The 27,523-nt window shown below is 40.0% G+C and overlaps 5 protein-coding genes across 7 annotated transcripts in view; 2 read left to right on the top strand and 3 right to left on the bottom strand.

Annotated features, from left to right (window-relative positions):
• LOC116391135 (uncharacterized) overlaps positions 1-3,593 on the bottom strand; it is a 4,013-nt gene extending 420 nt beyond the window's left edge. The window contains exons 1-12 of the mRNA XM_031861417.1: positions 3,442-3,593; positions 3,080-3,114; positions 2,880-2,916; positions 2,721-2,780; positions 2,445-2,527; positions 2,304-2,359; positions 2,188-2,209; positions 2,007-2,050; positions 1,862-1,914; positions 894-1,659; positions 617-762; positions 193-211 (exon numbers count right to left, since the gene is read on the bottom strand). Of these exons, the coding sequence (XP_031717277.1) occupies positions 193-211; positions 617-762; positions 894-1,659; positions 1,862-1,914; positions 2,007-2,050; positions 2,188-2,209; positions 2,304-2,359; positions 2,445-2,527; positions 2,721-2,780; positions 2,880-2,916; positions 3,080-3,108 (1,315 nt within the window). The 5' untranslated portion in view covers positions 3,109-3,114; positions 3,442-3,593. The remainder of the gene's footprint in view (positions 1-192; positions 212-616; positions 763-893; positions 1,660-1,861; positions 1,915-2,006; positions 2,051-2,187; positions 2,210-2,303; positions 2,360-2,444; positions 2,528-2,720; positions 2,781-2,879; positions 2,917-3,079; positions 3,115-3,441) is intronic.
• Positions 3,594-3,956: 363 nt separating this feature from the next.
• knstrn (kinetochore localized astrin (SPAG5) binding protein) lies at positions 3,957-6,066 on the top strand. The gene is made up of 9 exons (XM_031861684.1): positions 3,957-3,972; positions 4,302-4,373; positions 4,487-4,622; positions 4,708-4,737; positions 4,834-4,933; positions 5,060-5,174; positions 5,270-5,331; positions 5,559-5,633; positions 5,727-6,066. Exons 2-9 carry the CDS (start codon positions 4,343-4,345, stop codon positions 5,850-5,852), a joined length of 675 nt encoding a protein of 224 aa, XP_031717544.1. The 5' UTR covers positions 3,957-3,972; positions 4,302-4,342; the 3' UTR covers positions 5,853-6,066.
• On the bottom strand, positions 5,337-15,103 carry LOC116391265 (adhesion G-protein coupled receptor G6-like). Its single transcript, XM_031861682.1, has 18 exons — positions 15,035-15,103; positions 14,852-14,954; positions 14,561-14,698; positions 14,206-14,250; positions 13,954-14,097; positions 13,643-13,672; positions 13,126-13,203; positions 12,822-12,987; positions 11,775-11,937; positions 10,413-10,547; positions 10,216-10,326; positions 10,066-10,102; positions 9,503-9,603; positions 9,170-9,291; positions 7,436-7,704; positions 7,243-7,336; positions 6,877-7,151; positions 5,337-6,551 (listed from the first exon to the last, which is right to left on the bottom strand). The coding sequence occupies exons 2-18, from the start codon at positions 14,904-14,906 to the stop codon at positions 6,400-6,402; spliced, it is 2,115 nt and encodes a 704-aa protein (XP_031717542.1). The 5' UTR covers positions 14,907-14,954; positions 15,035-15,103; the 3' UTR covers positions 5,337-6,399.
• A 1,004-nt stretch (positions 15,104-16,107) lies between these two features.
• mtif3 (mitochondrial translational initiation factor 3) lies at positions 16,108-19,619 on the top strand. Of its 2 annotated transcripts, none has more exons than XM_031861756.1 (4): positions 16,108-16,192; positions 17,266-17,728; positions 17,849-18,000; positions 18,322-19,619. In XM_031861756.1, the coding sequence occupies exons 2-4, from the start codon at positions 17,269-17,271 to the stop codon at positions 18,583-18,585; spliced, it is 876 nt and encodes a 291-aa protein (XP_031717616.1). In that variant the 5' UTR covers positions 16,108-16,192; positions 17,266-17,268; the 3' UTR covers positions 18,586-19,619. The 2 variants fall into 2 exon arrangements, with proteins under 2 accessions (XP_031717616.1, XP_031717618.1); XM_031861758.1 differs by having other exon boundaries at positions 16,147-16,234.
• On the bottom strand, positions 17,555-27,199 carry heca (hdc homolog, cell cycle regulator). 2 transcript variants are annotated; one of them, XM_031861754.1, is made up of 5 exons: positions 26,758-27,199; positions 24,271-25,312; positions 22,798-22,964; positions 20,991-21,145; positions 17,555-20,098 (listed from the first exon to the last, which is right to left on the bottom strand). In XM_031861754.1, exons 1-5 carry the CDS (start codon positions 26,912-26,914, stop codon positions 19,934-19,936), a joined length of 1,686 nt encoding a protein of 561 aa, XP_031717614.1. In that variant the 5' UTR covers positions 26,915-27,199; the 3' UTR covers positions 17,555-19,933. The 2 variants fall into 2 exon arrangements, with proteins under 2 accessions (XP_031717614.1, XP_031717615.1); XM_031861755.1 differs by having other exon boundaries at positions 26,595-26,833.
• Positions 27,200-27,523: the final 324 nt, after the last annotated feature.

Genomic DNA, 27,523 nt, shown 5'->3' with positions numbered 1-27,523 from the left:
TGAAAGTCCGTTGCTCACTGGCAGCGGTGGAGGAATGGAGACTACTGGACATCGCTGCGGTAAAGTCAGCAGACACTCAGATCTCCGTGGTCAACTCGGCAAACACTTACACTTTAGTGCACCTATATGCTGAAATTCACGGCACAGATCGGGAGCGAGCGAAGGACTTTGAAAGATAGCGGAAAGAATAACGTGAGACAACATCCGGTTTCTTCAGACGAACATTGGGTTTTCAGAATAAGATGCCAACAAAGTATGAATTATATTCACATTAAGTATAACACATGCTGCATCTCGTGAGTTAAAGGGAAAATACACCTGGGTAAAGTGTCTTTATTCTTTGATCGCTGGGTAACCATCATCACCTCGGAGTTACAGCATTATATTGATGAACAGTAGAGCTGCATTCACATGCTCTGACTGTCATGAAGACAGACATTTTTGCTGAAACGTGCTGAAACATTTTATTCCTGTTGCACAGCAGTGGAACGTTTCACATACAGTCACACACTGAGCACAGATAGTGAAGAGATAGAACTGCTACTGTGTAAAGGGAATACTGCTGTTAAAAAGAACCTTATTTGTTTAAAGTGTTTACAAACCAAATGTTATTGACCTTTTGTTCATATAGCATGTCAGTACGGCATGACGGATTGTTTTCAGACTTAAAACTTACGTAATACTTAAGTAAAGGTATTTTAAAACTTACCTTGTGTCTTTGATTGAAATCATGTTGAGATGGATTCTTCAAGGACGTCATATCTGAATTTGGAAATAGAACTAAAATGCTTATTAAACTGTAAATTAGTCATTGTATCATACGTTGTGAAACAATATCAGCAAGGAACATTTAGGCCATTAATCAGTCAGCTGGTTGATAGAAAATGAAATACCTTTAGGGTTGCCTGTGTGTGCCTGTGGTTTACTGATCTGCTCCTTCTTGGTCTTCCCTTTTGTCTGCGACACTCTGCTGTCATGGTGAGAGTACATTTCTTGTGTGGGGAAGAGACACTGGAAGGGATCATCGTCATCAGTGAGTCCCAGAATGCGACCGGTCGGAGCTTCAGTCCTATCCATGCTTAAATCCTCTTCAGGACAGAGGGACCTTCCAAAAGAGAATTCAGCGACCTTCCTGGATGAACTCAGTGACTTCTCCATCACAGCTGAAACAGACGTTGGAGCCTGATTTTCTTTATCCACATCAGCCCTTTGTGTTTGAATCTGGGCCGTGGAGCAGTTTGCTCTTTCAGACGATGCAGCAGGCGCCAACGTGGTGATCACAGGATTAACGCCGGGGTCACTCGGTTTGGAGAGACTTGCGAGGAAGTTTTCAAATCCAGCATCCAAAGTAGGTGCTGGAGACGATTTGTTTCTCTTCTCTACTCTTAAATCCATATTTCTGCTGGTGGGCACTGATACTGACCCAGTGCTCAGATGGTGACTCAGGCTCATATCCATGGCTCCATCACTGGCAGTGAGCTTCACTCTGTTCTCTCCTCTGACAGGTAAGGAGTCATAGTTTTGGAGGGAAATGTCTGCAACCAATCCTGCTTCATTTGCAATGTTTATTGTGTGACTGTGGGTCATGTCCAGGAATGCATCGTCAGTAGAAAACATCACTGTCTTCTCCCCGAAGTCCTGCCCAGTATCAACGTCGGCCTGGTGAAGAAAAGTGGCTTTATGTCAATGAATGGTCACTAAATATCAAGTTCTACATAAAAACTTCTCATGAACATTATAATGAAGCATTGTATTAATACAATACATATGATCACAACAAAGACATTTAACCATTGGTGGCTGCGACAGTTATAAGAACACACAACTCGGACAAAAACAGCAAAAGTGACTTCAAGCTCACCTTGTCCCTTTGTTGAGAGGCATGCAGAGGAGCATTCAACAGGGTTTCCATTCCTGAATTTGAGAGATTTGAATTTAGTAAGAGTCATCTTACGCTGTAACAAATAATGTGAGTATGTGGTAATAGCTGTAATGAATATCCCTACCCATTATTTGTTGAATCCCATCTTCAGTGACCGCCACCTGGACCCTTATGAAAGTAAACACACAATATTAATTTTGCTACTACACAACATTATGACTGCAAGTCAAAGATTAGTATATTAAAATCCAACATTTTCAACAGGTCAGCAGCTTAATATGGGCAGCTTGAGAAGATCACTGTACCTATTTTGTGTGGCTGTCGCTGCTGTGGAAAAAAAAAAAAAAAGGACAAATATTACAAGGCTGCCCCAAAAAAACTAATAAGAACTCAGATACTTATACATACTAACATTACATACTTGTTGGTATTAACTCTTGTAAAGGACTTCGGGCAGGAGAGGCATTTTTTACATCCCTGTAAAGAAAAGAATACAGATTAGGTTGAAATGTCAGCGTCCTTGCGGTAAATCTGAGCCTGACTTTTTTTTGTAGTGTCTCACTTTGAGAACAAAAGGACGTCGTTGGCCGCAGCAAAACTGACTCTTCTTGAAGTTCTCTTTTCCACCGGTTTGGCACACTCCACCTGAGTGAAAATAAAAACATATAAAGTAAAATATAAAGCCATAAAGTTTTTACCTCTCAAATTTATCCTTATTAGGTTGACAATTGATACTATATAAAAAAATATTACGATTGGAGGTCATCTTTCATTACGAGAAATATCCCCATTTTTACATATAAACACTTAACATTTTTAAATCTAGCAATTCAGTTACCACATTTTCCTGCTGCTGTGGTTCAGGGAACCTGACTGATCTCCGTGGTGCTTTTAAAATCTAAAAATGAGAAGTTGCACAGGTTATGATTCAGGCTTATGATTTAACGTTAAATGTAAACTACATGTACTTTGTCCATGAATGATTTGTAGCACTGACCGAGGAAATGCGTCGCTTGGAGAATCCACTGCCTTCACTGTAACAGCACATGAAACACAGTATTCAGCTATGGTGGGTGTTTGTTCTTATATAAAATGTGAATACAGTCATATCACAAATCAATGGTAATGCCAGCTACAAAGATGGCCTTTAGGTTTATGTGTAGTCTGTTGCTTTCTCTCAACATAGTTTCTACTCACTCATTCTTGGCAGGATCCAGAGGCTCCATTTTCAACTGTGAACAAATGAAAACAGAGCTCGATGAGGAAATCACAGATTCTGCAGTACATTGTTACATTTAAGTTGGTAAGACATGACATTATGTCACATTTATCTGACCCTTCTTCATCTTTAGCTAAAGGGTTAAATCAACAACCAGATATATAGTTTTGTGTGGGATAAAAAGGTAGACCCGGTGCAGTGTTTCAGGTTAAATAAGTTGCTTAATGATTACTGACCTCGGTAGCGAGCATACATTGTACCTACGCTAACGTACGTGTTGGTCTGGCATTAACAAAACAAGAACAATAACTGAACCCAAAAGAAACATTATAGCGCATACCTTGTAGTTGTTGTGAGAGAATTCCTCGGTTTTACAACGGATAATGTTGTGTTATTACTTCTTAACTAACGTGAAATAGCTTTCATGTCGCTTATTTTTAGCTGGGTCGACGTGCGAAGCTGTGAGCTGCAGCTAACGGCAACGAGCCTTGATGCTAACGTCTTCAGTTTTGAATTAAACCGCCTCCACGCATGCGCAGTGACCTATTTCAGTGGGTTTTTGTCGAGTCTTCCGCTGCTTATTTCGATAAGTGCAGTATTGTTAACTCAACAACAATAACAGAATAATACACATGCCGCTTACCTCGAATTAATCAAGACATATAAACCTTCTGACGACAAGAAATAGAGAAAGGTAGTTTTCGACATACAGGAAGTAACGGACTCAAACCGGATATGATCACAGAGGGCGGGACGTTTTTAAATTCGTGCGGCTCGTTTTTGGGGAATTGACTGTTGACAAGTCTTGTACTTAATGCATCCACAAAGGTAGGTGTTGACGTTGCGTTACTGAACCCTGTCACACATATTGGTATGTTTCAGTTATGGCGAACGTTTAACTAGCACCTAAACTAAGCTAACTAGACCCTTGATATGTTACTTTTTTGAAGTCGTCTAGCGAATGTTGAATTTGGAAACTCGCACCAAACTCCATTCATAATCTGTATTTTTGTATTAATCTTACTGGTAAAAGTGAATATAAAGGTCCCAGTATTATATGATTACGTTGTCGACGCTTTAGAGTAAACGTTACGCAGAAACAGAACGTGTTTGAATATGTCAGTTCAACAGCTGGTTCAGTAAACATTTCCAGGAATTACTAAATTGTAAGTTACTTAATCAGATGGTTTCTTCTTACAGGTGCCTTTTTCATTGCTGGCGTTGTATTCATTGCACAACAGATGAAGCGAATGGCATCCAAAATTCCAAGAGGTGAGCAGAATTTGGTGTTTTTGGACTGTGTTGGTGATTCTATTTATGTATATTTAAATTGTATTTCAAGACAAGCAAAGCCAATGTCTGATTAACAATCTTATGTTTTCCAGGTGTGCATTTACCTGCAGAAATGAAGAAAGCTGGTGATAAGTTTGAATCCAAAGACAGGGCACCTGTATCTGCAACAGAAAACGCTGCCCAAAAGTCAGATGGTATCCTCAAACATCAAAAAGAAAACGTGCCAAAGTAAGACATGTGCTAATCAACACTACTATGTATTGTTGCTTCACAGCTATTCAATTCATTTTTTTTTTTTGCTTTTGTCTTGCAGGAAAACTGTTGCTCCCAAAGCACTCAAAGGGTGAGTCTTGCATTATGTTGCATATCATGAACATGCAGTGAGCATCAGCCTTTTTTTTTTCTTCTTCTCACAACTTTATATTGCACCTGTCTGTAGGGTGCCCACCAGGTATGGGCAACAGGCAGAGCTTAAGGGGCAAAATCAGCATCTGATGGCTACCAATGGGGAGCTGCAGAAAAACCTCTCGGAGACACAGGTGCAGGAAGTAGTTTTAATGAAGTACTTGTATGATTGTAACATATCTAACTACTTGCATTTATAGATTTCACGTGTCTGTTGTCTGCTGCAATTGACCAGCATTTCTTTCCTTGTCACTTTGCAGCAAAGAGTGTCTGAGTTGCAGCTGCAGTTCAGTGAACTTGAAAAGGAGAATGTAGAGGTTCGGAAAAACCTGAAGGACTGTCACATGCTCCTAGTCGCAGCCAATATAGACCCAGGTGAATACGTATCCCCTTTTTTCAAAATGTTTTTCTTTGCTTGATTTCAGTTGTTGCTTGATAGAAAATAACGTAATATCTCTTTTGATTCTTAGTTTTGGGAGAAAGGGTTGGATCAGCTGCGCAACAAAATGAAGATGAAAGAAAAGAGGTTATGGTATGTATATTTTATTTCAGTTTACTTGATGTTATAAGTTCTGTCACGTTTTAATCACACTCACACAAATGACTACAAACATGCACTAGTTGTATTCCACACAATTAAAGTGAAAAAAAAAAGTACATTTACAATATAGTTGTATCCTACACATAAAGGGTAACAGTCTGTTGGCTATCATAGGCAGTGCCATCTATTGAACACAACTTTCATTGTCTCCATTTCAGAGTGTGTCCACAGACCTGCTGGCTGAATTAAAAGCGTTTGGAGACACTGCATCACAGCAACGTGCCCGGTTAGAGGTGAGTTAAACTCACACTTTGCTGTTTGTTGTAATTGCTTTTAAGTGATGATCGCAGTGTATTTTAAATGATCCTCGTTTTACACACTTATAGGAAATCGCCACAATGATGTCAGAACTCGCGGAAGCGCGGGAGTGTATGCAGGAACGGGAGAACTTCTCCCTGGAGGTGGCTGAAATTGAAAAAGCTCTCAAGGAAGCAGAAGCCCTCTTGCTGTAAAAGTTATAATTTCCCAACTAAAAATGAGTTTAAAATAAAAAATGTGCATAATGTATGTTTTAATGTTAGTGTCACTTAAACTGAATAAAATATTCTTTATCCTCGTGCTTCTGATCTCATTTTCATATTCCAAACAGTCAAAACATGCTTTAGGAAACATTATTTTTACTGTAATATCCACAACTAAAGATATTTTATTGGTTGAAGATCAAAGAGTCTTGAAAATGTAATTTTAATAAAATACTAATATTCATATTTGGCAGTTTTTCTATAGAAAAATCTGTAAAAAAAAATACTATTACTAATAAACTCCACAAAACATACAGCCTTTTCTGATCCCCACTGAATGAAATTGTACAAACCAAATTCTGGTCCTAAGAAAATAAACGATGTAGTATTAAAATAATTTTCCCATACACCAATAACCTTCAATAAATGTCGGAAGATGCCCTATACAATGTTACACACCAGTAAACTTTCTAGTTCATTCTACTTGCTTGTAGTCTCTTACTTCAAGCTGTCCATCTTCACCCTTTAGTCCATTTGTCTACCGGGGCTGTTCTTTATTGAAGTTGGCGTAGGGGTTCTCGCAGCTTTGCACGCTAGTTTGAAGAGTGTCGGTGCTCACTGAGACTTCCTGACCATCAATTATCCCTTCTGAATGGCTGGTGTTATAGTAGTAGATGAACAGGAAGAAACCTGCCACAGACAAAGAAAGATGGTCACTCATACGGACAAGTTGAGCCTTTTGAAATGTAACGTATTTTTAGTTTATTGCTACTTTACACTCCTTGCTCATGCAGGTGGGTTTTACTTTCAGTCATCTATCCTTTTACAGCTTACTTTTATAACAATACAATAATATTGTAAAAATCACTGACACAAAGTAAAACATTTTATTACTTAATCCTGTGAGTTAAGTAATAAAAACCAAGCTATATGAGCAGTGAGTTTAAATTAGGATTCAATTGGATTATTTGAAATGCAACAGATTAATACATTGAAAGCTTATTATCACATGGACCTTGGAAAGAATTCAAGACTGTGAAAATGTAGTAGGCGGGGATCCGGAGGACACCATAGGCGAAGAAGGCAAAACCCCAAGTGATACCCATCATGCAACACAGTCCCAGGATGATTGCGATGCTTTTTGTGTTTGTGCTTATTACTCCACTTCCCATTCTCTTGAGACAAAAGAGCCAGGACAGTATGTTGAAGGTAGTGCAGGTGAAGAGGAAGACCAACGCATAGTAACCTATGTTGACAATGTACTGCACGTCATTGTCTGTTATCCAGCACCTTGGAACAGAGAGACATGTCAGTAAATGAAGGGATGCGTATGAACAAATGTGTGAATTCTGTATATTAAATATATATTCCACACACTCACATGGCCACAATCTCTTCAGTGTCACTAGTATAGACGGATTGTTTGCCATATTTTCCTAAGATGAGCAGGACGATCACAACTACACTCGGTAGGACTGGAAAAGGACAAAGAAGATTTACCAAGTAACTACTGACTTGCAAATCTCATGTCCATGTTCAGATCAAACAACAGAAAATACCTGATGTGTACTCACCCCAACTGGTAACGGAGACTTTGAGTATGTAGTGACGGATTACAATTTTGCCCCCCACGTACAGCTGCAGGCCGAGGTGGAAGGCCTGCACAGCAAACCAACTGAAAGTGGCCAACATAAAGTAGTGCATGAGAGCCGCCAAGCTCTTACAACCCACTGAGCTGTCCATTTTTGCCACGAAGTTGTTGAGCAGGAAAGTGAGGTTAAGCAGGAACATGGCCGACACCATGTGGATGAGAATCTTTGTTGATATACTGGCCTTGGTCTTCCTGTAAGAGAGACACATATTGCTCACAGACAAATCATTGTTTTTTTTATGATTACCCCGTCTGGTGAAGGAGGCTATGCTATGCTATGCTATGAGGAACTTTATTTTGTGTTTATAAAGCAGTAGTGTTTCCGAGAACCAGAGTCCCTTAAGAAAACTTCTTATTTTACCGCAGCAGGGTCTGACAACCAGCCACGCTCAGTCCTGGTAATAACTTTGAGGTTTGGATTGTTGTCTGGACAAAACAAGACATTTGAAAGAGTTTCTTTGAGTTCTGGGTAATTGTGACAGTATTTCTCACTATTTTCATACACTTTACAAAGCAAATGATGAATGGATTAATCAATAAAACAAACAGCAGATCAATCAATAAAGAAAATAATAATTAGTTGCAGCCTTATATTAAATGGTTAAAACTTAGCTCCACCTCACAAGAGTATAACGTTGCTTATACACATTAATGCATGAGTAATAATAATGTAATCATATTCTGTGTCATAGTATGTCATTAGATATCATAAACCCTCACATGGGCTATTTCTTTCCATTGAGAACTTTAACTTTTGATACTTTGAAGTACATTTCCTAATACTACCTTTCCAATACAGCATTTTCATTTGTAGGAGATCTTTTTTACAGCGTGGTATGAATATAGAAATGGAATTCTTCCTCCGCCTCTGTAAAAATAGTGGCTTGAAAATATTAATGTGTGAGGAAAGGGACAGATGGGATGTTAGATTATTTTCATGAAGTATTCATTCGGTACATAACACGGTTGTTTCCATAGCACTCCTACAACAAAGCTACTATTCAGCGGTCTCATTTCCCTATTGCAAATGTATGACATAGTGTTCTGCTGTTCTGAAGAGCATGCTTATTTACATGAATTATCACTAAATCAGCTGGCTGTGGGACAACACAGCTATTGACAAGAGATGTGTTTGTTTACTTGTATAAAGACTAAAGACCAAAGAAAAACTGATCAATTGGTCAGCCGATGACTTTTTCCGATTAATGCCTTTTTTTAAATAATCGCAACTATTTTAAAATCAATCCAGTATCTTTATGACTTTTGTTTCTAAAAGGCTGACATTAATGATAATGACACTTTATTTAATTTTATATTTAAAAAGAGGTGTATGGCTACATAATGAGATTGGAGTATTCAGCCATGGCTCAACAAACCTGGACAAAAGATGGGTTTCATTCTGCAGTTAAAAGCTTTAAAGTAGTTCTTATTACTCAGGCCAAGCCCAGTATTTTTAGACATATTTAAACAAAAATAAATGACGTAATCATTTAGTAATTTGCATTGAGACGGCTTTAAAACAGAATTTAGCTCGTGGAAATCGGACCGTGGCAACCCGATATTGAAATAAAGGCAACACTTTATTTTACATGGTCATAATTTCCTGATACTGAAACTATTTAATCTGAAACTAATTATGGAGACATGTTATCATTACCTCATAAGGAAGTGCATGAAGAGGACTACGCCGAGGAAGAACATGGACAAGCCACAGCCAACTTGGGTGATGATGGTGAGGTTTTTCAGGTCAGCACTAGGTATGGTTTCATTAAGAGGAGCCTGCGAAGAGCAACAATTAAACACTTTATCACATGGACTGGCATTAATGAGGATGGTTTATGATGAATTTCATTACAGAGGATGAAAAAAATCGGTAGCTACAGACGGTCATACAGAGGAATGCCCATATATGTGTATTCCACTGGGAATACCGATTGAAAGGACGAAGCTTAGAATGCCATGAGAATATTACAAAAGACGTAAGACGTACCAATAAGACAGCAAAAAAGGTCAAATGCGAACACTCGCATGTAATGCTGGTCCCGTTTTTTATCGTCCGACATCCGCCATCAGTCCAGTTTGGTCGGCTTCCTAAAAGACAGGATCAGAGCATGCAGACAACGCAGAGCTGAAGCTGGAGGGTACATTGAGTACATTGAGTGAGTGAGAAACAACAAGTAAGAATCAACGCTCCATGCCAATAGTAGATTTCAAACATGGAAAATACGGGAATAGTAAACCCAGATGTAAATTAAGGTCAACCAAAATCAAAATGTGTGAGACACTCAATCAATTTGACACTGTATCCGTTCTATTGAAGTGTCCCAGTGGAATAGAATTACATCGCCTATTACATCAGCTCACTATTGTAGTCTCTGTTATTTCATGTCCTTTTCTAATCTACATTATGGCAGCAGTCACATACTGGGATTTTGTTCCTAAAAAACATTGTTAATGTTGTTGATTACACTTGATGTGTCAAAATGTGTGCTGTGGGAAAAGCTCTATTCTTTTTCGTGGGTAATGTAGACCTAAAGAAAATCTTGCAATTACCATCACCATTCCATGAACGACAAGATGGAATTCTTTCCTGTAAAAACAACAGAACTGCATTAAAACATGCTCTTGGATGGTAAACAAACTCAAACAAATAAAAATAATACACATTCGATAATGCACAATATATATATTTTTTTAACTTACGTCTTTAATGTTCTTGAAATTGATGCATATTTTGTCTGTGAGATTGATGATCGTGGCTCCCATTTCAACTGCTAAAACCTCATCACCTAAAATAGTGCTGTTGTTCATATCCTGAAAAAAAATGAAACAACTGCAAAATAGTCACATGATTATATTTCCTTTACCATTGAAGGCGACATTTTGATATTGTTTCTTACCAAAGCCAGATTGGTGAATCGTAAAAGGACTACAAATTGCACGCTAACATTCAAACTCAGGGATTTCTCAAACGCTTCTTTTGGCACTGAGACAGATCTTGAGTATTGAGCCAGATTATCACTGCCGTCTACAATCTGCAGGGAAGAACACAAGTGTGTTGTCAAAATCATGTACAGTGCTGTTTTAAACATTTAAGAAAAATAAAACTGTTTGTTTGAAGTCAATCCAATTATAATCCAGGAAATGACTTAGTATCTAGGAAATGACTCAGCAGTCTGCCTGCTCTGCTACCTTCATTTTGATCCTTTCACCTCAATCTCAGAAAGAGAAAAATGTTGAACAAAAGTAAGTTATTTCTAAATGAGAGACAGGATGGCATATCCTCAAAGTTTAGACGGACTACTTATTTCATGACTCTGAAGTGGTAAATAAGTAATGCTAAGTATTGCCTGAGGAAGTGTCCATTATTAGGAATTAACGCGGTGTGTCTTACAATTCTGGCCTCCACGAAGGGGCCGTCTACTTCTTATGTAATACAAAGTATCAATAAGTTGAGAGGGCAGTGTAACTTACTTCTTGCAGCTTGTGTATTACTGTCGCCACCCTGTGTTGTTCAGAGGATGAGGCTCAGTGTGCTCAATAAGAAATTCAGATGATTTTTTTTTTAAATTTAATGTAGCCAACGCAGTAATTTCGAACGATGAACAGACACTTTAACTGGAACTACTTGGTATGTCTCCATTATCAAGAATTAATGGACACCCTGCGGCCAATCAGAATCAAGTATTCACCCGGACAATGGAATAAGTCAACGTTGACTTGGTTCCACACAGGACACAAGCAGCGGTCTCCTGGGTGAAAGTTCTTTGTATTTCCATCCTGCCATCCGACCTGCCCTTCGTCATCTTCCTCACTCTTTATACCAAGTCAGTTGACAGTCTAATGCCTGATTTACGCCATAAGACCTTCACAGGGGTTCCATGCGGCAGGTTTTATTTTGCCTGTCCGTGACCATCCAACATTTTCCGTACTACGCGGATGTGGATAGGTGGAGAAAATGGACAACTTTGAGGAGCTTTGAGAATGTCGGCTGCCGCGAGGAGAAACCCGCCCAGTGTACAAGAGATCAGTTTCCTCATCACGGTTCTGCATCATCTCATGTCCGTACGACCGTCCATGCAGAACGCATAACCGAGGCTTCACACTGACACTGATTGCTTTACATTGGAGTTAGTTGAAAACCTGGTGTAAGGGTAACCAGTGAGAACTGGTTACCCAATCCATACAGTTATTGAAGTCTGTACTAAGAATTTTACCACATAACATGCATATGAAGGTCAAATTCAAAATAATACACCCACCCTTATGCTGTCATTTGAGCCCCAATAACCAAAGACGACCTCGGCTACATCCACAGGGTCTGTTTTTCTCACTAAGATACCCGTAACTCCTTCTGCCACAGTCAGTGCAGCCCAAGACACGTTGATGGAGCTGGCAAGGTCGGCCATTTTGTTCATGACTCTGCTGTTGACAGAAGGAAGAATATTCAATATATTGACAATTCTTTCATATACATATAAATTTTTACATATATTACATTACATTGTGGTAAATATATATGAATAGCCCAAAAATGTTTTCTCCCTTTGAATTTCAATGTTATAAGGAATAGTTAGTTAGGAGTTGTACAGGAGGTTAGCTTAGCTTAGCTCAAAGACTGGAGGCAGGGGGCACTGTCCAAAGTTTAAAAAGCATCCACCTAATCGCAACTCTAAAGTTCAATAATTAAGATATTGTATCAGCTTAAGTCCTACAGAATGAGAAATGTAAAGCTTTGTGGTAATACAGGGAACCTCCTGCTGTAACTATTTCCGGGAGCAGTGACTACCCGGAGTCTTGTCGACACATTTCTATTTGCGAACAAACAAACAAACACGATACGACATGTTAATTAGTCAGCAATAGTGGTTTTGGAGTTAGCAGTGGCCCATAAGACTCCACCGTTCGATTCGTTATTTGGTGCATTAAAAAAGGACAATGTCGCTGAATGAATTCCTTTCTTAAAGCACTAATTCACTTTGGGAATTTTCCTTTTAAATAAAACAGCACATTGTTTATTTCTGTAAATTGTCTATCTATTATTAAAGCATTATCAGCAATACAGACGAGGTGAATATGAATGTGTTTCGTTGCATGTCGATTTAGTCGTGCTCCTAAATTGTTTCCGCTGATGCTCCTGAAATTTTCAGTAGTGCTCCGTAGTGTGAAAAGTCCGTCTGCTTTGAAAAGAACCAGTCTAGCTGTTTCAAATCTCAACAACCTGTGTTCTGGCTGTACAGTTGTAATAATCTTCTCATCTCACTCTCGGCAAGAAAGCAAATTAAAGCATGTTTCCCAAAATGTCTTACGCAGCTTCGGCAGCGTCGAAGTGTTCTCCTTCTTCAGGTGTATAATTCCCAGCCACCTTAACTTTATCCTCCGGCAATTTCTCTGGATTATCACACCTTACACATTTGTTGTTTGTTGTTGTTGTTATGTTGATGATGAACTTGTCTTTGACCAGTGAACCTGAATCTGTAAAGTAAGATACACAGTTGGTGCCATTTATAGCCAGTGTCCGCAGCATTACAAGCATGATGTGCATTATAGAGCACAAAAGGCAAGAAATTAATAAATAGTTACGCAATCATTGCTTCTCTGAGAGGAACTCACCTGCTTTGCAGTTGTTTACATCATAACTAGCTTCTTTACATACTATCTTTGTATCCAAACCTCTAATCCAGCAAGGTTCTACAAAGAGAAACACTGTCAGAATCTTCACATACACAGTAAAGAAAAAAGTGGGACAACACTACAGAAAGTGCACTGATAAAAATATTTAACAATCTCTTTGAAATTACTATTTTTAATTTTATTAAATTTGTAGCTAACACTATGAGGGATGGTAAAAAAAAAGAACTTCTAAATTGAATTAAAGACTTAATTAAAAGAGACTTGTGTCATCATTCCAATTTTTACATTGAGCGTAAACGTAATAATACCTTTATAGAGACTGTTTTTATTATTATTTTTTCCAGACAGAATTGTAAAACAAAGTTGTTTAGCTGTGACAATGTCATAAATGATGGGCGTTGAATCTGAATAATAAGAGAAATTTATATTGACAAAAGCAAATCAGCAAATTAGAACCGTTGTTTTACAGTTTTAATTGTAAAACAAAGTTGTTTACCTGTGAGAGTGTCAATGATGGCCGTTGAATCTGAATAATAAGAGAAATTTATATTGACAAAAGCAAATCAGCAAATTAGAACCGTTGTTTTACAGTTTTAAGGGGCCAAGCACACACACACACACACACACACACACACACACACACACACACACACAAGCAAACAGACGTATGTCCAACTTTCCTCTCTTCTCATCTGCCCTGTGCACTGAATAATAAATACAGTAAAGGTGAATAGAATGTCATTTAATGTTGCTCACAACATTTAATACTGACATCGGAGAATGTAAAAAACAGTTATGTAATATCACCTGTGAAGCCAGATAATGTGGTGTTGCACTTCCTCCCGTCCACGACATACAGGTGCAATTTCTTTCTGATGTACAACCTTGTGAGGCGTAGTACATAAGAACCGTAATTTCCTTCCACTTGAAGATATTTCTTCTCAAACATTCCTGTTAATTAAAAACAGAAACACAGTTAGATCTTTATTTAGTTGAAATGCTTATGTAAATGCAAAAATAAATTCAATATTCTTAGTGTAATAAGTTGGTTGTACTAACCTGCTCTAGTCACGTTTCTCTGCACAAATAGTATGCAAGCCTTAGCTGCAGAGAGGTACAGAATGCAGTCTTGTTATGTCACGTAGTAAGAGTAACAAAGTAAGAGCAAAAAGGCTCAGTCTAATGTGTATGTACTTTAACAACAGCTAAGTCATCGATCTACATGTGTTGTTTTCACCCGGCAGATGGACCCTACATTAGATGCTTAAGATATGTCACTGTATTTTATCGTTTTAAAAAGATAAATACAGCTACCAGCTGTAAAGGTGCACCTTTCCTCCCAGACTTCGTTTTGTTCCCCAAACATCAATCAACAGCTACTGTAATTAAAATGTTTGTTATAGTTTCAACTCACTCAGATTCCAATGTTCATCTGCAGTGATGAAGGCACTGAACTGATCAGGAACCACAAAATAAGGTAGTGTCGGGTTGTTGTTCAAACAATATTTGAGTTTCTGCCAGATTGTTTTACTCTTGTTATTCCTGTTTCCACCTGTTATATCCAATGAGACAACAAGTTAAACAAAAAAATATTCACACAAGATGTTGTCACCTTATAACCATAACAATCGTCCCTTATGAGAATAATGCAATATGATATGTAGAGGCCACTAGGCGTTATCATTTGGAGATTTTGATTACGTACAAACAGGATAAATCCACAGAAGCCCCACGAACAAAACCCAAGTCATCCAGCTCATGTTGTTTTGATGGTGTTAACTCTGTCAGGACGTGCGATCGATTCCCGGCTACAGAAGATGAATAACAAGTATAATTCCAAAGTTCTTTTTCAATACAGATTATCAGCCAAAAGTATTTTACTTCTTACCTTTCTGTGGTTGAATACCGTCAAAGCACTGAAGAGCAGCACTGAAGACAGAAACACTGAACCTTTTGGACTCATGAATATGTTGTCTAACTGACTTTGCATAGCTGCCCGCTGAAAGCATTTTGTTTTGCAAATACACAGTTCCAAGAAATGTCCGTGTGCCTCTCTCCTTTGCAAAATAACCAAAACATAATTTTGCTTGGATGAATGTCCAGTTACAATGTAACCAAATTCAAGGAATGAATGGTGGCTGTGACGCACAGTAGCTTGTATGAACATCGTTATTGTAGGCCTACCAATTAACTCTTTACCATGTCCTTTTAAAAACATCCTCAAGAATTGAGTCTGCTCATATAGCCTACTTCTCTTTCATAATGTTTTTTTTTTATGAAAAGTAAATGGTAAATATTCCAGGGCAAAGTATAATCAATGGAGAATATTTCAGTTTTAATTGCATTTTGAAATTGATTTTCAAAAAAATCTTCAATCCATAAAAAGGAGCTCTTTGTTTATTGTTCTTAAAGTTATTAAACGAATTAACTAAACATTAAAGTACTAATTGGGTCACAAAAAGTAATTCAATTAAAAAGTAATTAGCCTAAGTAATCAAATACATCCAAATGATTTCATGGCTCTGAAACAAGATGTTCAACATGAAAAAACTGTGCCAAATGATCAACAAAAATGAAATAACAATGAAAGGGTTTGTAAGGAAAAAACAAGTTTTATTTTTAATTCATTTTTGAGAATTTTATAGGCAAGAAATCAACTGTGTAAAATTGATGGAGAATTGAAACCGCTCATGTGTTACCTACTGTGGTAGCTCCATGTAGCCTACTAATCAAACAATTAGTTACATTCTTTTCACCTCCATTGCATCAGGATGAATAGACAGACATTTCAAAACCTGGGCAAAATACAACTAGAACCACCTGGATGGTATATGACTAAGCTCAAATAAGAATGTATGGTATGCCCTTTTGTATTTTGGGTGAACTGACCCTTTTAATGGAGTAACGACGTGTCCCGCTCTGTGCAGAAGAGGGCAGCATCGGGGTTTGGCTGCATCTGTTCTCGCTCAAATGACACGAAGAAGCACATGGCGGAAGAAGACTGCAACAGTCACCCTGCAATATGAATACACGACATTGATCTACAGTGAGTAAACAGCACAACAACAGGAGATAATTGGAGAAAAGGGTAATACTTTACAACTGTTTGAGGGGCAATTACACCGACTTTTAGGCCCAAGCTAAACGCTGCAAAGATGACTGTAAACGGCTCTCTCGGTCAACTCCAGACTCCCTTTTTAAACCGTAGTTTAATGTTGACATGTTAATTCCACACCAAGTGCACCACAAGGCATTTACTGCAAGGCGTTTTTATGAATTGAAAAGGCTTGCTGGCCAGTTCGGCATGACGTTTGCTGATGAACTTTTGAATTAAATGTTAGCTTTTTACAATTAGTTTGCAGTGGTCACTGCGGCCAGAGTGTTTTACCTGCACGCGCACGCTTGTCAGAATGCCAGGTGAACGATATAAAGAGAAGGGAAAATAAGTGTTAAACTTCCTAAAGTAAAAATAAGTAAATGTGGTGTATCACGAATATCACAGCGGACCCTGAGGGTTTGTATACACATCTTATTTGGGGGGTGTGTGCAGTGACATTTAAGAAGGGCAAACTGTAATTGGCCGATGTGTAAATGGGGGCGGGCCTGGCGGGGTGCAACAGGAAATGATGTCACAACTGTATGAACTGGCTGTTGATACAAACGAGATGCAGAGACGAAATTGAACTCAACACCCATTAGATATGTTTGTGATATCAGAGCTAACTAACCCGTAGAGTACTTTAGGAAATAAATGACTAAATTAGATTTTTTAATTCAAGTGAAATGTACCTACAAGACATTACTTAAAATACCTTCAGAGGCAAGAGAAAGCCCTGAGATAGCAAGCGAATAATGGTAGTATATGTGTCAAACACATTGTTTCATAATCCTGATACATTGAAAACCCACGTAGTAAGCATTTAGCAAAATATGAGCTATGTAAATATGTACTTGTAATCTACATTAATCTGTCATGTCCGCCAGTCATTTTCAGGAAAAGCTTAACTCTTAACATTGTGGTAAAAGAGATGCTTTCCCCCCCAGTCATGGCCTTTTCGTGATGTATGCTGTTTCACATAATTCCCTCTCTTTCTTTCTTTTTTTTTTTTTTGTATCTAGGATATGTCTGCAGGTTGTGTGAGGTGGATGCTGAGCCGTACAGTGAGAGCTGTGTGTGGTAGCAGCCGAGGCTACTGGACGCCAACGTCGAGATTCGCGCCACCCGGTGAAAGATCTGACCTCGTTGCTTCCTCCTGGAGATGGTCTCCATTCTCCACGGCTGCAGACGACACAGAACAGACTCCCACACCGAAGAAGAAAAACAAGCATGATCCCAAAGCTCATGCCACAATCGGCGCCGTCGGCCGTAAGATCCCACACCGTGAGATACAGGTGATAAGTGAGACGGGCGAGAACCTGGGCACCATGCACCGTTCAGATGTGATCCGAATCCTGGACGAGCAGGGTCTCAAATTGGTGCTGCTCAACGAACGCAAAGATCCCCCCGTCTACCGGCTGATGAGTGGCAAACAGATCCACGAAGAGCAGCTGAAACTGCGGGAGAAACAGAAAGCAAAAGCAGGTATGTGGTGTCCCGGCAGGTACCCACAGTATTCAACAGATCTCTACAGGAAGTAAAAGATGTTGTTCACACAGTACGAAAGTCAAACGTGATGAAACACACGTGTTCTCTTCTCCACAGCCCCCGTGCAGGTGAAAGAGCTCACCTTTTCATCCGGCATCGCAGCGCACGACCTGTCCACCAAGATGAAACAAGTGGAGAATTGGCTGGAGAAGAAGAACCATGTCAGACTCACTCTGCGATCAGGACGCGGGGGATCGGCAGTCGACCTGGTGAGGGGAAACGCTTTCTGTTGTCTACTCCGTCCTCTGCAACTGAGACAGGTTCAGAATAGCGCAGCTGTGTGCGTTAGAGATGTGCATTCCCAAATGAAACATCTGCATGGCAGAAATAGTCACAGATTTAACTGTTATCTGCGTGCATGTCTGCCAAAAAATGACAGTACGGAAATGTGTTCACAGTGAATGTCCACCAGACATTACTGAGAAGTTTATTTTTCACTATTCTTAAAAAAACAAGTCAAAGGGATTAAAAATACTTGTTTGTGTTAAAAATCTATTCCCCAAAAAACCCCATTGTTTTATTTTCCACAGGACACAACTCTGGAGCAGATAGTGCAGCAAATGGAGGTGATGGTCGGATTCGTTTCCAAGCCGAAAGCCGTACGTGACGGTCAAGCAGCCATGTGCATCCTCCGGCCACCTTCAGCAAAGGAACTGTCGCAGAAGAATAAGGACGCAGCTTCGCAGTCTGACGACTCGACTTCAAGAGCCCCTGAGAGCGAAACACCCGTCCCTCCTGTTAGCAACACAGACACAACAGAGGGGTCTATACATGGAAATAAAACATTCTCATAAAAACTAATCCAATTCCTTCATTTCATTGTGTATCGTGTTAAGAATTTAATAAAGCCTGGTATGTAATAATGACGCATCCAGCGAAATGGAATAACCATCGGCCCTCTGAAAGTGTCACAGGTGGCAGAGCTACGATGGTACCAACATGTTGTGCAACAGCAGAGTGAAGTTTTTAATGTATAGCACCCCATGTTTGAATACTGCATTACAGGCTATAGTGACCTAAACACTGAACTTTATTTGATAAGTGCGGGTTTCATTCTTAAAAACATACTCCTGGGTTGGTCCTCTCCACTAAAAGATGAAGCAGTAGGTTTCTCAAATCATTCAGCTTTTTCCTTTTGAAGGTGCAGCGTGTAGGATTTGGCGGCATCTAGCAGTGAGGTTGCAGATTGCAACCAACTGAAACTCGTCCCATGTGCCGAGCGTGTAGGAAGCCCTGTCTAGAGCCAGTGTTTGGTTTGTCCGTTCTGGGCTACTGTAGAAACACGGCAGCCGGTTCATTCTAAGGTAACGATTCTGTATTTCAGGTTATTATACACTAAAGGAAACATACTTATTATATTCTCATTTCTGCCAATAGAGCCCCCTAAATGCTACACACTGGCCCTTTAACTCATCCTGTCTGTAAATGTAACCTGAATGTACCAGATGTTTGTTATTAGATGGGGCTTGAGTCTTCACATGTGACATTGAGAACAGACTTTTGTACCCAAAATGTGATGAGTACATGTTTTAGCTTTTTACCCACAAACATACACCGATGAACAGGTTGACACCACAGGATAAGTGGAATCCATTGATTTTTGTTCACCTACTTGTGACAATTCAGACGAGCTAAAGGAGGATGATGATGATGATCCGCTAATAAAAGTTGAAGCATTTGGAAGACCGTCCCCGTTGAAGTGAAATTGTTTTTTAAAATATGGGATGAAGATACCAAACCGACACAAACGCTTATCTTTCTCTTCTTTATTTGAGATTCATCTTTATGTTTTTGGTAAAAAAAAGAAAAGAAAAAAGTTAAATAAAAGCAAAGTTTGGCATACTGATACATTCATTTCTCACAGATGAGTGTGTTTGCTTGACTGATGTGTCAGTTCTACACTTTATCAACACCTTTCTGTAACTGCAGATATACTGTCTTGGAACTTTTTTTTTTCTTTCTTTTTTTTTTTTTTTTTAAAACTAGAGTGATACTTTTTCCTATACATAAAACAACAACAAAAGAGAGTGAACATAAAAACATAAAATCACCTTAAGGCCCCAAAAATAAAATCTTTCCTAGACTGTGTTTAAAAAAATTGAGAACAAAAGCAGCTCAACTAGCCTGCATGGACAGCATTTGTCAATAAGCCTCGAGTACTTTGTAGGAGGAGAAAGGTTTCACAAAGTGATAGTCCAGGTTGCCGCAGTGAGGGCACTGCTGGACGTTGCTGTACTCGGAGAAATACTGCATCCCGACTCGAACGTCCACCACCGGCTTCCCGCAGTGCTTACAGTTGAGACGAGCCTGAGGACACACAGGGAGGACGTTGAATTAATGCTGTACAAGATTTGACCAGGAAGCTCAGGACGTGTCGAAAAAATCTCAACCCAAGGCTCCACTTACTAAAACTAACTAAACTAAAAGCAAGACAGAATTGTATCCGACTCTCTTCTGTTTCAGTTGGATCTATGTTTCAAGAGCTTTTACGATTCTTTAGTACAAAGCTAAATTGGTATCTCGTGTACTGGATAGTAACATTTGAGCACCTCCTCAACTATTTTAGCATTCATAACATTAAGTTCATATGGCATACGGCTTTTTAGCAAAAGAGCAACAATAACATTATGAAGTCGTTTCTGGTCCAATAGTTGCTCTCTTCTGGCTCTTTTGTTGGTCTCTCAATGCTCCACTATGTTCACCAGTTAGTCGTAAACTGAGTTTGTCTGCTGTTTGGTGCTGGACAGGTAGTGGACAGCTTTTTGCTGAAAATGGCTGCCTGCTGTGGGGTGATGACCAAAAGCAATGAGCCGAAAGACACTAAAATGTTCCATAAATCTGAGGGGGACTGAGTTGGATGATAATTCTCATGGTTCAGCCACTACGACTGACGCCTCACAATTCACATAGTAATTGAATCCATTGTTGTTATACAGGTTCAAATTCACAATAGGAGGTTAGAACACTCGACCTCCATATAAAATTTCAGCCTCCGAGGGCAAAAACTGTGGCCGCCAAAGGGTTGGGAAATGTTTGTGGACCGACTGATCGGCAACTGAGTCGCAGCTAAAAACACGGATTAATACAACTTTAATTCCAGTGAGCAACCGGATGACGGCAGCATTGGAGAGTACCACTGTTTCTCTGCCCATTTACCTCGAGGACACGCGTGATAGTAGTCAGAAAAATCAGTTTCTACCTGGCAACACGGGGAAGCAGCCAGTATATCGTAGGTGTACATTGTGCCCAGTTGGTGCCAGCTCCCGTCCCAGCGTGACTTGCACTTGATGCAGACAATCTTGTGGACGCCTTCTAGACAGTCCACACAGATGGCGTAGAGGTGCATTAACCTGCCTGTTAGAAATAAAGAAGCATAGTTAAGTATTACGTTTACAGAATAACAAGACACTCAGATAATCAGCCAGGAAAAAATGAACTCCTGATTGCGCCCATGGCTCATTATCATGCTTCTGCAGTGCATGCAGGATAAATAACAGTTTCTATGTCCTTTCATGGTGTATACAGACCAGAAACTAAGCTACCGGAGTGATCACATCCTAAAAGATCAGCCTGGCAAGTACCAAAATGAAACCTTCCCAGCTCTGCACAAATTCTGTGTGGATGCCAAACAAGCCATTCTTGGAAAATAGTTGCAAGTCCTTTTATTTAGCGTGTTATTTTTAAATCTATGCTACCCAACAAGAGCTTTGAAACCTCGTCAAACTGAAGCTATATGGAGCAAATACAATGCAGCTTACCATTCAAATCCCATTATGAACATGAATGTATTCAGAGCCACTCACATAGAGAGTCATGACGTTTTTGATGAAGATGTGTTGTAAAAATATGTCCCTGCAAACTTGCTCGCTAATAAAACAAACACACATGCATTTACATTTTCTCAGGACAAAATCAAGCTCTTCAGCTGTTAGCTACCGTTAAATAAACAAACACCTCACTGTTTAACTGTACAGCATGATTCATTTCTCTTTGGCCAACATTTATATTCTGCCTGACACAAAAGCATGAAAATCTGAATAAATAATCCTTTCATGCTGATGCATATCAAGCACCGTACATATCAAATCTTGTGGGCCAAAACATCAAAGGAGCTTCGCCCTGTTTATTCCCATTCATGTCGGACTGTGCCAGCAAAAAACCTTCTGTGTCTATATTCACAGCATGGACTGAGCTTATTGATGGATTAGCCAGTTGTAATTTCTATTTGTAGAAAAGAAAGCTTGACATTTTAAATAGAATGTGAATTTATAATTGAGCAAACATAACATAATAATGGTTGCAATTCATGTAGACATTAAATGTTTGGTTTTTGTCATATTAGAACAATCCTGAAAGCTGATGTTCAGCCAATCCAGAGCTTAATAACAACACTTGATCAATGCGTTTCTGTTCGTTTTCAGATTAAACACTGTACCTACAATAGAAACTGAACATAGCGTAAATAGTTTTAACATGTTTTATATAATTCACAGATAGTAATTTTAGTTTTCTGTGAGATTATACAGGCTATATGCTTACGTCAGCGTAATAACATGCTCACAACGGCAATGCTAACACGCTAATATTTACCGTGTTCATCTTCTTAGTTTAGCATGTTATATTTGCTGATTAGTTCTGAACACAAGGTAGAGATGAGGCTGATGGAAACATATAGGAGACATTTAAATGTTGATGGTGCTGGATAAAAGGTTAAAGGATCATCAAAGTTTCATCTTCTGGGAACCAAAAATGTCTGCACCTAATTTTCAGGCAATCCACACAAATAGCATTTGAGAAATTTAACTAAAAAAACACTAACGTCAACCTCATGGTTGCGCAAGAGGAAAAGTCAGAGGATCACTAGAGTCGGTAGGATTCATCCTCTGGGCACCATGAACGTCAGGATACAGTGACAGTTTGAGCAAATCTGAAAAAAAGCTATTTTTCATGATCCGTAGCTGGAAGTATTTGTATCTCACGCCATGCTCTTGCAAACCAGGTCTTACCTTGAAGGTGGCAGGGGACGTCATACTCAATCTCGTCGTGGCGTGAAGGGCTGAGAAACAGAGTCCCGTCCACCAAAGGAAACTGTTCAAACACAGGCAGCGCTCTGTGGCACAGCGCACAGTTGACCACGTTTCTCTGGCTCGCACTGAGGGCTGAGAGGATAAACCTACAGGACAACATGGACAGAAACATTAGGTCCTCCACACTGGCAGGTTCACGTGACATTCCTTCTGGTTTTATCAGAGTTGTCTTTATAAACAAAGAATCAATCCCGTGAGAGCTTTTGTTTGCGTGCCAACGTTTCAGGCTGAAACTAGTGATATTGTTAAGGTTAGAGTAATAACGTGGGCACGTCTAACGCGATAAGAGGCGATTAAGATTCTGTAACAGCCCAACAGACAGCAGAATAAAATGAAGTATTCTTTAATGAATATTTGTGTTTCAAGCAGTAACAATTAAAGAAGCAATTATCATGGTGTCTTCACAGATCTCTTTAATAAGTCGATCAGACAGCTGCATTTAATCATTTATAATTTGCAATGCACTCTGGCTGTTTTATCTACTTTACTCGGTGTCATGGTATGGTATTAAAACAATATCTGAACAACGATTGAGATTCATTTCCTGCAATAAGGTAATATACTGAATCACTATTATTAAAATGCATGTTACGAGGTATGTTTATCAGATATTTAACAATTAATTTGACTGAGCAAAACTGGTTTATAATAACACACAAACTATAAGCTACAGTTAGACCACTTAACAAATGCAACGTTACAAACCATGTCTTATTATACAGTGTAAAACATCCTTCGTCTTTTACTTTTTAGGTTAATTAGATTTAAACAGATGATCATGAGTTGTTTTGGACTGTTGGTTGGACAAAACAGGCCATTTAAATATGACACCTTGTGTTGTGGAGAATTGTGATCAGCATTTTAGCAGACCTCCCAGCATGCACTGCTTGAGTGTTAGAAAACTCTCCAGAGAGTCCATTGTTGTGTAGTTTGAAGAAAAGATATACGAGGGGAACCTGCTGTGTGTCTTTATTACATATTGAGTTAAGTCACGGTTGTTTCTTTTCATAATAATGAAAACAATTTGAACTGTGATGAAGGTCAGTATCAATTTCAGATTTTTCCCTACTTACACTTTCTCATTCTTTTAGCTTTTGAAAGTGCAGTAAGTCCAGAAGCAGCCATAACAGTAGATCTTGTCCATCATAACTGACTTAGAAACTGAGAAATGTAATGTAATGTCTGAATGTAACTAATTTCAGTTTGACGAAACACTTGTTGGCTCAACTTAATATCTTAAATTGGTCAAACTTGTTTTTTCATATCCAGTGAACCTAACTCAGCCAGTTACATATCTTCAAAACTCATGAGACAACGTTGAACTAACCACTCAACATAAGCTCAGTTAACTCACATTTTAAGGCAGAAGGGAAACATGTTTTATCGGCGTACCTGCGCAGCTCTTCTCCCTGGCCTGCCTGGGCGTCGTCCTCCATGCGGACGTGGTAGGTGTTGAGTTTATGTCGAGGGATGTGGGTGAGGAGCTCCGAGAGGTCCAGCCTCCTCAGGAACTGCACTGGGTGAGAGTGCGTGCCGTCACCCACACTGCCGGAGGAGAGCCGGTGGTGGAGCGGGAGGGCAAAGGACAGCGGCAGGGGAATTACAGACCCGGGGTCGAGGTGGGATCCTCCGCCGGAGGCTCCCATCGAGCAGCCGCCTCCCCGGCTGAGAGCTCCCGCGACCAGCAGGTGTTTCCTCTGCGGGTCCATGTGGACGGCTGATTTGAAGAATTCTCCCAGCTGACGGGAACCTCGCAATCCTGCCCCTCCAGCTGCTGCTCCTAGGACAGCAGTGGGGGAGAAAGGGAAACCAGTTGGGGGAGACTGTCCCGGGGAGTCACATGGTGACTTCTGAGGAGGCCCCAGAGAAAAGGGTCCCCCTGTCGGGAGCCCTCCTACTGCTCCTCTCTCTGAAGAGTTCTGACGGTCCATTGATTGTCTCCGAGGTAAGTCCTGACTAGAAGCTCTGTGGAGTAGTTTACCTCCTCCTATACCTGCTGCTCCTGGCGGCTTGCTTCTCTTGGGCTCATCAAAAAGCCCGTCCCCGGGCCCTGCGGCCCCTCCACTGGACCCGTTCCTGCTCCTCTCAGTTGGCTTCTTCTTGCGCTCGTCGGGCATACGTTTCACCTGATACCAGTCGGTGTCTTTCTTCAGGTGGCCCTGGCCGCAGCGGCAAGAGCAGAACCTGAACGCCAGGTCGTAGCCCTTCTTGGTCCACATGTTCTGCCTGCACTGCTTCTCGTTCCAGGACCGCGCGCGGCCGATGCAGTTGAACTGGACGAGGATGGAGCTCTCCCACTCGTAGAAACACTGCAGGTGCATCCAGTTGCCGTAAGGGCAGATCTCGTTGTTGCAGACCACCCGCTGGTAGTCGTCCTTCTCCAGGTCGATGGGACGGGCAAAGCTGCAGCCGAGAGGGGTCGCACACTGGCCCTCTGGATGAGTAAAGACAGGAAGAGGATTAGTTAGTTGTGTTCTCATCACAATTTCCCACAAAATCTGGATTTATTCTAGTCTAGTAAACATCAGAAAATAGATTTTTTTTTATGTCTCTGGTGACTTCTTCAAATATCCAAAACCCAAAGATAATCAATGTCCAATAAAATAAGACAAAGAAATTCTTACATCAAAGAAGCATTAAATGTTTTTCAAGCGTGTTTTTGTTTCGTTGCGAGATGACGGAACCATTCAAGCAGTCTCTCCATCATAAGTTGCACATCAACAACGCTTGGACACAAAAAAAAACACACACATAGCTCCTTAAAGATGTTTTCAAAACTTTACTTCCTTTACTGTCCTAATTATATATTTAATAGAATATGTTTGGGCTGCAGGTAAGACTTATCTGATCATTATGTTCTTGTTAAATAGTACAAAAATGCAAGGTGTGATATTAAAATTGCTTATTTTGTCCAAAGACAATTCAGAATTATACAACTAATTAACTCCTCTGAAAAACAAATACACATACAACTGTGGTGCATTTACGTTTTTCTACAGCAACAATTCTACATTGAAAGTGTAATAATAATAATAATATCATAAAGTGACTCAGAAGACCACTAATATCTAAAGTGCAAGAACCAGCTTATGTTCTGAGGTCTGTTTTAAACCAAATCTGAATGAAAAGTTGGAGGAGACAAGCAGCGCACGGTCAGTTTGTCTTTATAGCTGTTTTAAGTCAGTATTACCCTCGAGGAAGGCCACAACCGAAAACTGTGTGGACAAGGTGCACTTCAGGAAGAACACCAACACCAACTGCAACAGCCTTTACTAACGTGGATGTAGTGTCATTAAGACTCACTGAGTCTATATTTATCACCAAGGAGTACTCATTTCATAGGTGGCAATTGTTTATTTCCCGGGAGAGCTCGAGGCGCCAAATTCAATTCAGACATCTGACAATTTAAGATGTCTTGCATTTCGGGTGCTATTCAAACTCGTAAAAACAAGACTAAAGACTCCTGTTTCAGTCACATTTCAACTTATTTCCCTGCTCTTGTTGTTTTGCGCCAAAAACAAACCATCAGTGTAACTCAGTCACACAAACCGAGATTCCAATGCAGTAGAGTAGAATACGAACTACTTGCTGGTTCACATACACACAACGGACAAACAAGATCCACTCAATGCATACAAGGCCTAACGTCGTGATCGACCATTATAGCCTATACGTGCAGACAATCAAGTAACCATTAAACTTAGACATTTTTCAACCGAAGTTTGGCACAGTGTTCTCTCCGGATTGGAAAAGGAGTGGAGCCATTTGCAACGTCGCGGTGCATGCATGTCAGAGTCGCACAGACAGGGCAGAGCTTCCCCACTTGGCAGGAAGGCAGCATCACTAAACTTCTACATCTGTGTCCGTTTCCTCTCTTACCACTTGAGCGCTCGTGCCTGGGTGCAGTAGCAGCAGCCGCCGCCGCCGCGGCCGCGCCTCCTGTTGCGGCCGCACAGGCTCCATTTTCCTGCTCATCTCCGCTACTGTTAGTGCGTTTGCTTTTCTTTCCCTTGTTGTTGTTCTTCTGGTTGGGCATTGTACAGGATTCGGATGTCAGTGTTATTTTCGACCTCTATCAACGGCTGCTGTCAACGTCTGACATTTCTGTGGACTCCATTTCTGCAGTGGTGCTTTTTTGTTGTTGTTGTTGCAGTGCTTTGTCTTTGTGCTGTTGTTGTTGTTGTTTTTGGTGTCCTCGTGGATGACAGGCAGGGTTTTGATGCAGCTATGACAGCAGCAGTTACAAAATATAAGCTGCTATAACCTTAAAGAACGAAGGCGTGTCCGTCTCTTGTTTTGATTCCTGCTCTGCTGTTTTCTTCCACCCCTGACGTCACGGGACCCCGCCCCCCTCGTTGGCCGTCAACGGTTTATGATGCATTCAGGGCCTGTGAGAAAGCTCTGAATTTATAGTTTCGAAATACAATTTAATTCTTAACAACACAAACCATTAATCATTTTATTTAGTTTGTATACATGACAACCAGTGGTGGAAGGAAGTAAATAAGACGAGATAATCTCTTATTGACACAAGGGTATGTCCTTCCTTTTCCTGTTTAAAGCTGCACACATCACAGTAAACATGTTTTACTACCTAACAAGCTGTTAAACATCACAAATATATATATATATATATATATATATA

Source organism: Anarrhichthys ocellatus, unplaced genomic scaffold, assembly GCF_004355925.1.
Source record: "Anarrhichthys ocellatus isolate YVR2014 unplaced genomic scaffold, GSC_Weel_1.0 scaffold25, whole genome shotgun sequence".
Lineage (NCBI taxonomy): Eukaryota > Metazoa > Chordata > Actinopteri > Perciformes > Anarhichadidae > Anarrhichthys > Anarrhichthys ocellatus.
This window is presented reverse-complemented; position numbering and strand designations above follow the sequence as displayed.

Coding starts and splice junctions, on each gene's coding strand:
- mtif3 (XM_031861756.1), top strand. CDS start 17,269: ATGTCTGCAGGTTGTGTGAGGTGGATGCTGAGCCGTACAGTGAGAGCT. Junction 17,729..17,848: donor GAAACAGAAAGCAAAAGCAG/GTATGTGGTGTC, acceptor TCTTCTCCACAG/CCCCCGTGCAGGTGAAAGAG. Junction 18,001..18,321: donor GGGGATCGGCAGTCGACCTG/GTGAGGGGAAAC, acceptor TATTTTCCACAG/GACACAACTCTGGAGCAGAT.
- LOC116391265 (XM_031861682.1), bottom strand. CDS start 14,906: ATGAGCTGGATGACTTGGGTTTTGTTCGTGGGGCTTCTGTGGATTTAT. Junction 14,251..14,560: donor AGATGAACATTGGAATCTGA/GTGAGTTGAAAC, acceptor ACCTCTCTGCAG/CTAAGGCTTGCATACTATTT. Junction 10,548..11,774: donor GCTCAAATGACAGCATAAGG/GTGGGTGTATTA, acceptor TCTTCCCTGCAG/ATTGTAGACGGCAGTGATAA.
- knstrn (XM_031861684.1), top strand. CDS start 4,343: ATGAAGCGAATGGCATCCAAAATTCCAAGAG. Junction 4,934..5,059: donor AAAACCTCTCGGAGACACAG/GTGCAGGAAGTA, acceptor GTCACTTTGCAG/CAAAGAGTGTCTGAGTTGCA. Junction 5,634..5,726: donor AGCAACGTGCCCGGTTAGAG/GTGAGTTAAACT, acceptor ACACACTTATAG/GAAATCGCCACAATGATGTC.
- heca (XM_031861754.1), bottom strand. CDS start 26,914: ATGCCCAACCAGAAGAACAACAACAAGGGAAAGAAAAGCAAACGCACT. Junction 22,965..24,270: donor CAGGGAGAAGAGCTGCGCAG/GTACGCCGATAA, acceptor GTTGTCCTGTAG/GTTTATCCTCTCAGCCCTCA. Junction 20,099..20,990: donor CTGCTTCCCCGTGTTGCCAG/GTAGAAACTGAT, acceptor GTGTGTCCTCAG/GCTCGTCTCAACTGTAAGCA.